General features: G+C 41.1%; 1 protein-coding gene across 1 annotated transcript; it reads left to right on the forward strand.

Annotated features, from left to right (window-relative positions):
* The first annotated feature begins 49 nt into the window (after positions 1-49).
* On the forward strand, positions 50-9,433 carry ptcd3 (pentatricopeptide repeat domain 3). The gene is made up of 23 exons (XM_046407123.1): positions 50-188; positions 719-771; positions 1,578-1,617; positions 1,802-1,847; positions 1,959-2,027; positions 2,609-2,713; positions 3,181-3,304; positions 3,393-3,496; positions 4,034-4,198; positions 4,317-4,377; positions 4,831-4,913; positions 5,005-5,149; positions 5,262-5,312; positions 5,400-5,489; positions 5,674-5,702; positions 6,128-6,234; positions 6,439-6,517; positions 7,283-7,373; positions 7,558-7,643; positions 7,800-7,945; positions 8,068-8,109; positions 8,538-8,696; positions 9,265-9,433. The coding sequence occupies exons 1-23, from the start codon at positions 61-63 to the stop codon at positions 9,308-9,310; spliced, it is 2,049 nt and encodes a 682-aa protein (XP_046263079.1). The 5' UTR covers positions 50-60; the 3' UTR covers positions 9,311-9,433.
* Positions 9,434-13,912: the final 4,479 nt, after the last annotated feature.

The following is a 13,912-nucleotide window of genomic DNA, read 5'->3' on the forward strand; positions in this document are numbered from 1 at the left end:
AGTAGTCTGTCCACAAAATACAAACTGATGTGATTTTTCTCTCCCCTCTTCTGAGCACACATGGTTTGTCCCTCCCAGAAGCCTTCAGTGTGTAACAATATGGCGGCGCCCAGTAGGCACGTAGGGCGTTATTTCCAACGAAACGGCCGATTTTTGCTAAATAACATCGAGCAGTTATGGGGTCACAGGTAAGAAAAGTTCCACAGCTATGTTTTTAACCAGAATGTTAATAAATCCACATTATTGTCATTTAATTTTGGTCGCTCCATGAGCCTGACAGCTGCAGCTAGCATCACTGTACAGGAGGTCACGTCTTCACGAAGCGAACTAATATCACTGCTGCATAGGTTGCCAAATCGTTTGCTTCTGAAGCAGATGCAAGTTACTACAGGGATGTAAACAATGTTTTACCTCAAAGTCTTTATTCTGTTTATCGAATACGATCGTAGAGGCGACTTTTACAAAAGGACAAGTAATGTCTGTGAGTCATCCACATTGAGTACTCACCTTTTCGGGTGATAGTGATTTCATACGCTGTTGATTATTGTTTGCAGCTATGGTGTTTGTCCTGATGTTATCTTGGCCACGTCCTCCCTCAACATTATTGTTTATTGATCTTAGATAATCGATATTGTACGAGCATTAAGGGGTTTTATGACTTGTTTCAGTATTAAAACAGTAAGTAATCAAAATTTGTTTTTGTTTTATTTTTTTCCAGGAGTTTTGGTTGGACCTCAGCTGTATTACAACAGGCTGCAGAAGCTCTTAAAGGTAATTCGACTCTTACCTTTTCTTAAAGGTAACAGAAAAAGGTAAAGGAATAAAGTTTTTGATCATCGCAGAAACGCTGCTGTGAGTACAGATATTATTAGTGTAAGAAAATATAAGGCCAGCTTAAGTGTAGTCAGTTTTGTGCTAAAAGCTTGAATATGAATGCATTCGATTTAGGAGTGCAGAGTTTTCATGCAGTACACTTAAATGATAAGTGTGCTGATATATTTTTTATATTGTTGTTAGACAAATCCCAGAATGAATCGATTCTACTAACGGGTGTTGCCTGTGAAGTCGAATATACGGAGGATATAGTTTACTTCTCTGTCCAAAAACACATCAGTGAGTCACGTTTTGTTGTGGGGTGAAATGTTCCTAGATTAAGAACAGCATTGACACTGTGGTTTAATGTGAGCTGATTCAACATATGCCACCATGCAGCAATGAGTATTAATCCACAGCTTAAATTAGTCCCCAGCAAATGCACCATTTACTCCACTGAGGAATGTTTGCTCAAAACCAAAGTGCACAGCAGTTTTACACGATAATTTAGCCTTAAGAGGGTTGGAAGTAGGAAAGTATTGAGAGGTGGACAAACACATTGTTGGTTTTCATCTTCTTGTTATTTACAACAAAAGGGCTGATCCTTATAATAATTATATTCATTGAAACATTTATTGGAAAATGTCAAGATTTAGAAGAGGACGTCCGTTACATGAAATATATTATTTACAAGCTGTGATCAGTAATTTATTGTAAAATATCAGTGACACTAAAATCACACCTTTTTCTTAATGTTGTTGCAGAATCTACAGAAACTGTTGTCATCCCCAGGAAGAAAACATGGTATGTGTCCACGTCAGCTGTAACATGACTTGTTGAGGTTTCACACACTGCAGTCAACACTGTGCACTCAATAGTACAAGAAAGCTCATTTAAGTGGTGGTAATTTAAATAAAATAAAGTTTTAAATCACATCAGGCACATGTTGAAGTTTGCACAAACAGGACTGTCACTTCTAATCAAACAGGAGCAAGGAAGCAGTGCTGGAGGCTCTGGCTTTGACTGTCGGCAAGGTGAGAGCTCCTTCACATCCTTCTGATTCTAGTGTGGAGCTTTCAGAGTAGACCTTTACTTTCTTATCTGTTTGTTTGTGTGTGTCATCCTTTATTGTTTTCTTTCTCCAGGATCCTACAGCATATCCCTACCAGTTCCAGGATGACCCGTACCTCTCTCCCAGGACCGCTGTTGAGTTTGTACGTTTAAACTTTATACTGACTATTGCGTTACTCAGCTGTTCTCATTTCTTCATCAGGTATTGTGCAAATAATCTGAAATATTTTGCCAACGTTTATTCAGTATTTTACACAAAACAAACTTCAGAGTTTTTACCTTGTATTCACCGTAAACAAAATGATGAAAACTCAGATAAGCCTTTATTTATGTTTAGATATGTCAGGAAAAGTGCAGATGTAGTTAACATTAATGGCTGCAGTTCATTGAGGTTGTTAGTTCACATCTGTGATGTTCCTGCACTCTGAGAAAGTCTGTCCTTTAACATGTATTTCTACTTTATTTTACAGCAAGCTAAATTCATTCATATTTGCTTTTGTTTACAACTTTGTTTAGACACCCACTTTGTGTTTATTATAACGCCCCGGATGAGAATACATCAAGTGGTGGTCGAGTACAATACCAGTAAAGCAAAAACATGAAGTGGTATTGATTGATGATCAAAGTCAAAAATCTTTGCTGTAGTTGCTGTAACTTTTGGGCTGATGGGCTGAGTTTGCATGTTTTGTAACTGATGTGTCCTTGTCCCTCCTTCCCTCTGCAGAAGATGTACTCACTCTCTCAGGAGAGCGGCAGGTCTGCGGCCAAATACTTTATCAACAGCAATCCCAAGTTTTTCACCAAAGACTTTGCTGAACCACATATACCAGTAAGACACACACACACACACACACACACACACACACACATTCTGAGTGCACACACATAGTGGGACAGTCGTGGATCAGCGGTTAGGGTGTCGGACCCGTAACCGGTGGATCGCTGGTTCGATTCCCCGTCCCGGTGTCCATGGCTGAGGTACCCTTGAGCAAGGTACCTAACCCCCACTGCTCCCCGGGCGCTGCACACGGTCGCCCACTGCCCCGGGTTTGCTGTGTGTGTGTGCACGTCACTTGGGTGGGTTAAATGCAGAAAACAAATTTCGTTGGAGTGAGTTCCCTCCAATGACAAAATATGTCACTTTCACTTTCATAGTGGAATATATCCTCACAGGTGTGTGTAACAAAAAGGGCTAGTAGGACTGTAGCTTTACTGTCATAGGAAACAAATCATGTTTGGTTCAAAACACCTTTCACAGAATAGAATTATTTAGCCGTGTTCTGTGTGGGTGCATAGTGTCTGATGCCAGAGACTGTGCCACTGCTGCTTGAGGAGGTGAGCGAGGAGGCTCTGAAGGAACGAATCAACTTGAGGAAAGTTGCAGCTGCTGTTGACCTGTACGATCAGCTGCTGCAAGCTGGTGAGAGCGCATACACATGCACGCGCACACATTCTGTTATTGGATAGCTGCTTTAATTAACTGTGTCTGTCCAATTAAATTCTTCCAGGCACCGCAGTCTCAATGGAAACGACTCATGACCTGTTAAACTTGATCAGCTTCTATTGTGACAGAGACCCTGTCCAGGACTCAGAGCCGCAGCTTGAGGACATGGTGAGTCAGACCTGATCCAAACCTCAGGGCCACGGTCAGAGACAAAAAACAAAGAGTGTTATTCAGGTTACAACTGACGAAGGAAACAAACAAATAATCATTAGAGAATTTGAATTTCTGAGCTTTGACATTTAATTGGTTATCACGGTAGCTCCAATTAATTTTCTAGTCATCAATTAATTGACCCATCATAGCAGCTCAATACACAATATACTCAAAGTGGAAAGTAAAATAATACACTGGATGCATTCAACCAGAAACATCCAACACCTTTGAGATGAAGTGAAATGGAGATTGTGAGCCAGGCCTTTTGGTCCAACATCAGTGTCTGACCTCACAAATGCTGTATTGCATGAATGGGCACAAATTCCTACAGAAACAAAAAACAAAGTCTTGTATAAAGCCTCCTCAAAAGAGCTGTCTATGTGTTTAGAATGCAAAGTCATTAAAGTCCCTGTTGGTGCAATGGTCCCCCAATACTTTTGTCTATATAGTGTATTCATGTGTTTACTTCAGTATGTGCTTGTGTGTTTTCAGGAGGGATCAGGAGAGGAGGTGAAGAGAAAGAAAGCGACGTTCCCCCGGGCAGCAGACTTCATTAAACCCACCTGGAAGGAAAACAACAACGCAGAGAGAATCTTTAACCTGCTGCCCGAGAGAGACACACTGTGTTACTCCGCTCTGATCAGAGGCATGGTGATGGTATGAACACATTCACGCTTGATGTTACTTACACATGTTTGTTAAGAAGGTGCAGCTGAATCGTCAGAGTGTTTACTGCGGCATCTAGATGTGCATATGTTTGTTTGTCTCTCCCCAGCACAGAGCCTATGCAAAGGCCTTTAGCTTGTACACAGACATGCTGAACAACAGACTGACCGGTGAGTTGAAAGAGACAATAGCTCATTAGATATACTGTATAAAACACCGTTTTAAAGGTAGTATTTAGAGTTGTAGTATTTTTTTGCCATTGCTTTAAAACTCATTTTGCATTTTAAAAAACTTTAACACGCACAGTATGCACGTCATTTGAAAAAAAAGTTGAGGATTGTATGTCATGCAGTGTCCCTATTGTTTTACTATGTTCTTTTGATCTTCCCACAACCTAGGTTTGTTTGGTAGATCTATTTATCTATCTATCTAGAAAATACATATATAACCTGCTTTTGACCTGTCAGTCACTGTGTTTTTCTCAATAGTGTCATTAGATGGTGGCAAAGAATTACATTTTCAAATGCTATGAATTGTTCCTTTAAATTTAACCTATGACTAGCATGTGCGTTGTTTTCCTTCCCTGTTGAAAGAGGATTAATAATTCAGCCTTCTGTTTCCAGCCGACGTCCACACTTTCAACGCTCTGATCTCAGCAGCTCCGGATGTCAGAGATAAATACAACGAGAGATGGGAAGTCATCACTGTAAGATCCTTTTTCGCCGTTTCACTCACTGTGACAGAGCTTTTTCACAGATCTGAAATACGCATCGCTAAGAAACGACGTCTTTCTGCAGGACTTGCTGAACCAGATGAACCAACAGAATGTTCGGCCCAACCTGCTGACCTTCAACAACGTCCTCAAAGCTCTGAAACGCTGCGGCTTTTTGGCCAAATCGCACGCCGTACACACTCTGAAGGAGATGAAGGCTGTGGGAATAGGTGCTCACAAACACACTCACGTGGCAGTACAGTGAGTCTGTGCAATAAATGTGTGCAACAAATAATAGTGTTTTGTTAAATATCTACTTTGTGTGTGTGTGTGTGTGTTCAGTTCCCAGCCTGGCCTCCTACAGCCACCTCCTGTCAGTCTTTTTCAAAGCAGGTAAACAGGCAGTGAACATTTGCGATTAAGTCGCTGCTGCTGTTGTCCGCGTGCTTGAGTTGTGTTAAACGTTTGTTTCCTCTCCAGGCTCTTCTGTCAAGAGCAACACTGACATTTTACAGCAAGTGTTGTCAGAGTTGGTGGGAACCAGCTTCACCTGCCAGGACCCTGATGACGGTACGTTGGGGTATATGTGTGTAATGGGCTGACGGAAATTTGGGAAATAAATCTTATTTCAGCTTATGTAAAATGAAAATATCAGACGTGGATAATTGTTATGACCGTAACAAAACAAAGAGATTAATCTGTGAGAATTTGACTTTTAATACTGACTTTTTTTTCTCTTTCTTTTTCTTAAAAGCCTCTTTCTTCATGACTGCAATGAGAGTGGTGAGTCTTTTTTATTCCTTACTTTATATAAATATTTATCACAAATGGGTTCCTGTAGAGAGCAAGTCCTTTTTTTTTTAGAACTCTGACATTCTTAAATTAAAAGTTTGTTATTCAAGGCATTTTTTGTAAAGTGCACACATGTTACTGTTGAAATATCACGTGCTCTACTTAGCTTCTTATTCCACCGATCCTGCTTTCTTTTTCTGATTTCACATACTTTTCTAAACTGTTTTCAGCTGTTTTTAATCAATAATGTCTGGTTTTGACAGTTTTGTTTATATCAATAAATTAAGATTAATTAAGAGATTGATTAGATAAAATTGGAAATCCCGGCTGCATTTAAGTCCTAAATTAGCCCAGTCTTGTGTCTCCAGGTGTACGTGCGTGTCCACTTAACCCGTTTTTCTCTCTCTGACGGACAGTGTGTGGAAAACAAAGATCTGGAGATGGGTTATAAGGTCCAGAGTCTGGTAGAAGTTGGAGACAACTGGAGGCTTCTGGGAGATTCCTACCAACAGACTCTTTATTAGTGAGTAACAACCTTTCACCAACATAAAACACATTCCCTGTACCTCCTCTGCTCAGGCCTCAGAGTGCAGGAAACAACTGGGAGGTTCTGGGAGACTCTGGGCAACCGCATGTGAGGTTTCGATCATGTGTTTATGAGCCTCAACCTGAAGTGTAGTGATCAGTAATGTAGATGAATTTCCACATTTGTGTCTCTCTCCTCCAGTGGTCGATTCTTCAGCCTGCTGTGTATGATGGAGCACTTTGACGTGGTGTTGAAGTGGTACAGGAAACTCGTTCCCTCGGTCAGTACGCCTCTACATGACTGTGGTGCTTCTCCAGACCATGTAGCATGTTATCTGAAGAGTCAGGAATACCTTATGAGTAGAGATGCACCGATCGACTGCCCGGGGACCAAAATTGGCAAAAATTGGTATCAGCAGGTCAAACTTACTAAAAAAAGTCACAAACCGGAAACGTTCGAGAAATTTGCAATCGGTGCACCTCTACTTCTAAGACGATATAAGCTGCAGCCAGTATATCACTGCATCACTAACTCCCTGTCATCATGACACACTTTTCTACAGTGTAATAGTAGGGTATTTTGTGAAGATTTTTTGCTTGAAGATGTATGCTTGTATTATCAGCAAAAGTACTCAATGTGCAGTAAAATGTTGCCTATCACTGTTTTACTCCTACGTCTGATGCTTTTGGATTAATGTGCGTCACACTCCATAAGATCCTCACATGTTTGTCCGATAATGCGAAAGGATTTTAAAATAGTTTATTTGACTTCTGTCATCACTTAAAGGAGCATTTCATCCTTCAGTTTATCACAAATACTGAAGATGAACACATCTGGACATACACAGTTTTCGCTGAATTGGAATTGAAAAATTGTCATCTAAGGCTGCCAGACAAATAGCAGACTTAAAGACTTGTCATGTCAGATTTCTCTAATCATGATCATGAACATGTGTGAAAGGAGAAAGTGAAGTGGATACTTAACTGTTAAACATAAAAAAAAATGTATGTAATAAGCTGTAATTTTGATTGTGCTTTGTTTCCAGTCGTATTACCCAAACCCTCAGGGAATGAAAGAGCTGCTGCAGGCCATGGACATGGAGAGCCGCCTGGACCTGCTGCCCACGATATGGAAAGGTGAGCTTCACGATAATGTCACACAATCATTCAGTAGATGGCCTGACTGGTTGATGGCTCAGAAAAGGCTGACCTTCAGTTAATGACAGACCGTGTTTACATAGCAACCCTGAACCTTTACATTTCACCCCCAAGTGTTCCAGACACTTATGTTGTGAATCTGCTGTACTCCCCCTCTTTCCAGATATCTGCACATTGGGTCACGATAATAAGTCTGATCTGGTGGAGGAGATGCTCAGCCTGATGTCCAGAGACCAACATAGTCCTGAGGTCAGTAAGACCTGGACACAATGACTGCTATCACTGATTTTTTTCTGTACGATTCCTATTGTGTTTTGTTGGTGACACACTGACGGCCAGCTGTGTGTGTGTGTGTGTGTGTGTGTGTGTGTGTGTGTGTGTGTGTGTTTGTGTGTATGTGTGCAGATTCAGGAGTCTTTTGCAGTGTGTGCTTTGGATGTAAAGCGAGTGTTCAGTGGAGACACAGGGAGGCCCAGTCTGGAGTGGAGCAGCTCCTCCCTTTCGCACATCACCACCCTGCTGCTGCGAGCCAACAAGACCCAAGAAGCCTGGTAAGAAAGAAGGCCTCTGCATCTGTCTGTCTGTCCGTCCATTTACAAAAGAGCTTTTTCTGCCAAATGATGTTAAAGTGAAAGCATCTGACTTCCCCTCTTCTTGTTTTTTTTTTTTGCAGGGAAATGCTGGAGCTCTTCAAATCCAACAACAGAGTTCCTCAGTGAGTCTCTGCCCTGAACTACAAGCACAAAGAAGGAAATCACAGTAATTGTGACAGTGAAAAATTTTATGTTTACCACATCGAAAGTGTTCAACCGACCATCTTCAAGTTAATCACTTCTTAGGAAGTTACAGGCACAGAAAACACTAGTGTGTCACTTAAATGTTCACAACATCCTCTAAGTGGTTATCAAAAGTAGTGAACGTGGATTTATTTTGTCGCCAGCATCTGAAACTTGTTATGTCAGAAGGTTTCAACAGAAACTGTCAATAATAAGAGTGTAATTGCTCATATTCATGCACATAGTTGAGCATCACATTCATTAATGCAGGTGAGTCTGGATGTAATTATGAAGTGTAAGTTTGCTGCAGTGGCTCCCGTTCAAAGCTGTTTCTTACCTCGTGTTTCCTGCTGTGTTTATTCTCCAGTGAGCAGCTATTGGAGGACTTCCTGTCCGTGTGTCATAGCAATGGCTCTTCCAAGAGAGCTGTGGAGCTGGTTCAGCTGTCCTCAACCTTCTGTCTGTCTGCAACACCAAGGCTGGCCAAGCGAGCGCTGGCTGAGTTTGATCTGACTGAAGACCAAAGGTGAGGAGGACAGAATTGTAGTATGACAGCAGGAAACGTGTTTCCATCTAGGACAAATCACTGACAAATCTGACATCTGGTATAATGGGTGGTATAATGGGTGAAAAAGGAGCTCACTCAATCATTTGCATCTGTTTTACCACTAAGACACGACAGGAAACGTATGAACCAACTATTAACAACGTAGAACTGCACCAGGAAATCCATGGCTGCCTGAAAAACCTTGCGTGGTTTCCAGATCTATAACAGTCGTGTGTAACATCCATCCATCCATCCATTTTCTATACCGCTTATCGGTCAGGTTCGTGGGAGTTGTGTGTAACAAAAAAGGGAAAAGGATTCAATCTATACTGTTTTAAACCATCTTTTCTGTGAGACGTTTTCTTCCCCAGCAGCTCCTCATAGTACCCTTGAAGCATCGTAGATCAGTGAATTAGATGTGAATTTGAATATTTAGTGTAGTTGCACTGTTGGAATCTACATGGGAAAAGGTTTTAGTAGAATTTCATCTCAGTATGGTGTAACATGTGTATTTACTTTTCTGTTCTTGTTTTTCTGTCCTACCCAGAGCCATATTATCTGAATTGGAGTCTGCAGAGGAGCCCTCTGATTGAAGTGGACGATAGTGAGTGAACCACTGTGATGCCGATCCATTGATACGAACATCTGACAAACCCATGCAGAGTGTACTTGTTTTGTTATCTGTGTAATAAAAATATATGTCGCATAAATCAAAATCCTAACCTTCCCAGTGCTCTCTTTTGTGTGTCAGCTAGAGGCCGCTGTTTCTCCTGCTTCAGGCGATTGTGAAGTAGCTTATTTCAAATATTTCAAATTCAAATTTTATACCACAGTGGTCATATTTTACAGCTTCTTTCCCAGTTTATATGCATTTGATGATTCTTTTCTGCTCACACTGTTTGTTGCTTTTATGAAGTACAATTTTAAAAGTCAGGAGAGAGGAGCATCTTAAGGCCATAAAAACTTCATTTGGGAAATATCAGCGTCAGACTCACTTTCATGTCCACGGTAGGGGGCAACTGTTGCCTCCACAACACACGAAAAGGCACAACGCAAATTTCTCCTACTGATAACTGACCAACCCCCCCAAATTGCTGCATATGTGATACATTTAAAGGGCCTGAAATGCTCGTGTTGAGACATTTTATTGTCTCATATAACCCTGCCAGACAGCCAGCAAGGTCAGAGGAAGAAACATACATATAGACAGAGTGGTGTGTCTGCAGATGCAGGTATACACTGTGTGTGTTTTTTGCAGACTGAGGATTTTATACAATACATGTCCAGAGAAGACAGGTACCAGAGGTGTGAGGAAATGTTTTAATTAAACACATGATGACATATAGTATAAGTGTGCATGTGTATGCATGCTGACAATAAGTGTGGGTGGGTGTGTATGCGCAAGCCTGTACAGGTGTATGTGTCTCAATCAAAATGTCTTTTCTTCAACCAATCATCAGCCGAGCTGGCGGCACGACCAAATAAGGGCAAGTGAGTTAGAGTGAGTGAAGGAGGGGGGGCACTTTAAGATGGGTGTGGCCTGGGAATGGAGTGTATTGTTCTCCAGAGGACCTACTTAAATCCACACACACTCTCACACACAAATGTACTTCTTGATACACACTGATAAACACACCATCTACTGCCACTGCCCAATACCATGGGAAAACACACTTACTGTTCTGTGATTTGCTCTCACACACACCTGCTTTGAAAAGACTGCAAAAAGAGCATAAAGTTGTTTTTTTCCTCCACCCATTACGAAGGACATATCCTTAATTTGTTCTAGTGTTAGTACTTTTTTATTTTTATTTTTCTTGTAACACACTTTGATGTTTGTAATACTGTGAGACTTGGGTGATGCTTCACAGTCACCCCCTCTATGAGAAGCACTGGAGGTTTAACTAAAGATTAGAAATGGGACAGCCTGAGAGACCTGGCATAATGGGACAAGTGTAAAGTTACCAACAACAATGGGGAGTCTGAGTCGCCTGCATGAAAGACAAACACATCACAAATAGTTTGTGTTCTGCAAAAACACTGGAAGTAGCCGGTCACAAGCATTCCTCTCTCCCACTCCTTGATGCAGGATGAATGTACTGTACTGGAGTGGAGGTCAGAGGTCAAACCTGTTCGCAAACACAGGATGTGATGGAACATCTTCGAATGCTTTTAACACCTCTCCCTCCTGTTGCTTTTTAAACATCTCTTACTTGATGTTGAGGTTAAAACAAAGTCCAGTTTTCTGGGGTTTTGGAGTAAGAAAGTGATCATTTTCTTCTCTTTAAAGTTACTTGCTGAGGGAAGAAGAGAACGGGAATGTGCTGGTGGGAGGAGGAAGCAGAAGGAGGTGACGGTGACAGCAGAGGAAAGGGCATTAATGAAGCTCTAAACTCTGGCAGGGTAACGACTTACCTCTGTTGAAAATCAGTCATTTTAGGCACAGTGTGCTGAGAGGTTCACTGTTTAAGTCAAACTGCGTATTGTTGCTCAATCTGCCCATGACAGGCTTTCATGGTGGCTGACAGCTATAACTGGCAGCCAGCACTGCCAATCCCACACACTGGAAACAGCAAAAGATGAAAATTCTTCAGACTTCAAGTCATACTGGCATTTATTCTGAGCTTACCACATTATTTCATCTGTAACAAGAGCTTTCAGGCTGAGTACCAGCTTAAATCCCACCGTTATTGACCTTTAATGTCCCTCTACACCCACAAGCTATGTGGTACATGCTCTCATCATAGATGCTGTGGAGGTCTTTAGAGCAGATTTTTTTATTATTGATCTGTTCTGTTCAAGCAGAAGCAAGTACGACTTGGTAAAGGATACTGTGCCTTACACCATTAACCACAAACCAGACCATCCTACTGTCACTTTATGAGTATGACTGTGTCAGCAAAGAAATATTTCCAAATATGTGCTCATTTGGAAAGCATGCGATGAGATTTGATTTATATACTCACCCATGTTAGTTTCCTAAATCACAGGTCAGTGCTGAAACACAGAAGTGTTTCCCATGCACACTGCATCCATGGTTTATACAGTCTATGCCTTAAATTAATCTTTGTACTGTTACTTTAATTGGACTGTTTCTGTAATGAGTTCAAGCTGAGATGTGAAGATTCAGTCAAGGTTAACTGAATAATTGCTAGATCGGATCCCAGGGTGTGAGAAGTTATTTTACAGGAAGTGTTACCTCGGTGATTCGTGGGAGTGTAATGCAGCTTGATAGTTAATGAATGTTAACCTGCGTAAGCACACACCCCAAACAAACATGTATTTATGTTGTTCTTTATAATATTAATATGGATGGGGGTCAGACTTTGCACACAGCAGCAGCTTGTGTTCTATGTGTGTGTGTGTGTGTGTGTGTGTGTGTGTGTGTGTGTTTGGTTTATGAGTCATAGTGTGAAAAGTGTGTGTTTAAAAGATTCACTGCATCTTGTCAAAACTGCTCAGTGATCAGTGTTTCGGTCTCTCTGTCCCGTCAGTAGCTCTTTCTCTCTCCATTTCTTCCCATCCACATATTTTTCACACACATTGCTGAGGAGCGGAGGAGCAGCCAACAATAGTGAATTAGCCAGCAGTTTATTTGGCTTGCTGACACACTATCAGTGTTATCACATGAGCCAGTTGTCAGCTTCCAGGCCTGGTCAAGCACCAGCAGACAGAATCCAAGGTCTTTCTGTTGCTGTATTCACATGGGAACACAAATCGTCAGCTGTGGTCTTTGTCTCAGTTTAACATTTGACTACATTCCATTAGCCATTGAATTTTATGTCTGGGTTGTTTTTAAAATTGCACTCAGGAATTTAATTCAATATAGATTATTATCTTGGGGGCAGCCGTGGCCTGGAGGTTGGAGAAGCGGCTTGTTATCAGAGGGTCACCGGGTCGATTCCCCCACTGGACGGGCAGGAAAATTAGCCAGCTGATGTGCCCTTGAGCAAGGCACTTAACCTCCCAATATGCTGCCCACTGCTCCTGTGTGTGTTTCACTGCATGTAATTTGCCGGGTGTTGCATGTGTGTGTTCAACTAAGGATGCAGAAGACAAATTCAGTGTGTGTATGTAAAAACATATATACTGATTCTTCTTCTTCTTCTTCTTGTTACAGTATTTCTAAACAATATTACCCATGACAACCAACAAAGTGGTTCACCAACCTGTACACTTAATAGAAATTGTTATAAATAGAGAATTCAGAGTGAGCAGAAGAACTGATATCGGTCTGAGTGCTGCATCTCTGTGGGGTAAACACAGATGATAGCTTCCTCCTTTTTGGACTGTCTGGCCATTCATCACCTCAAAGACCAGCAATCCCAACACTGTCAGTCATTGTTCAATGGCTCAAATTAAAGGTTGCAAAGCTTACAAAACCTCTGCAGGGTTTGCCTCCCTAAACAAACCTCATTGATAATAGAGATTCCACTGAAATTGATTGATGTTGTCCTCAAATTTCACTGTCATGAAATGTAACACTGACTGTACCATACTGCTATAATTCTCAGGATAGTTTTGCCCAGGGAGTTCCCCTGAGCAGCCGTCTAATTAGTTGGAATAACAATAAAACCTGATCTAAGCGCTCAGGGCCTTTGAGACTCAGCTGATTTGTAAAAATTCAAGAGTCAAGAGTTCTGATAAACAATTCATCGTTTCATTCCAACATGACAAATATTTGATTGCTTTAGGGTCTACACTAGAGTACAGTTTTATGTTTCTTTTTTTTTTGGTTGGACAAAATGACATGTAAGATAGAGACATGTAAGATATGAGACGTAACATGATATACAGAGTATAGGCTGACAGAGCACCCTTACACTGACCATTGAGCTCAGTCAAATTCTACCACAGTCTTTTATGGTTTGTGGAAAAAACACACACTTCCTCAGACTAAGCTGGATAAATAAAAGGTTAGAAAAGTTTGGCATTTGAATAGAAATCAAAACTGGATGAAATAACACTGATGCAAATGTGAAAACAGCTTCTTTTCCCATAAGGAAAGTAATATATAGAAATATCTTTTGCATAACACTACTGCAGATTACTGCAGATTACTATATTACAGTGTTAGTAATCAAGCAGTGTGACAAGTTAAAACAATCAGATGACAGCGAGCATGTTTGTGCAGGACACTATCTTTACAACTCTGAACCCAAACCCTCCACTGTTTCTCAGAAAATGGGTAACAA

Source organism: Scatophagus argus, chromosome 12 (assembly GCF_020382885.2).
Source record: "Scatophagus argus isolate fScaArg1 chromosome 12, fScaArg1.pri, whole genome shotgun sequence".
Lineage (NCBI taxonomy): Eukaryota > Metazoa > Chordata > Actinopteri > Scatophagidae > Scatophagus > Scatophagus argus.

Excerpts from the sequence above, each read along its gene's own strand:
- ptcd3 (XM_046407123.1), top strand. The coding sequence starts at position 61 with ATGGTTTGTCCCTCCCAGAAGCCTTCAGTGTGTAACAATATGGCGGCG. Across the intron at positions 7,374-7,557 it reads GCTGCCCACGATATGGAAAG|ATATCTGCACATTGGGTCAC; the intron begins GTGAGCTTCACG and ends CCCTCTTTCCAG. Across the intron at positions 7,644-7,799 it reads GAGACCAACATAGTCCTGAG|ATTCAGGAGTCTTTTGCAGT; the intron begins GTCAGTAAGACC and ends GTATGTGTGCAG.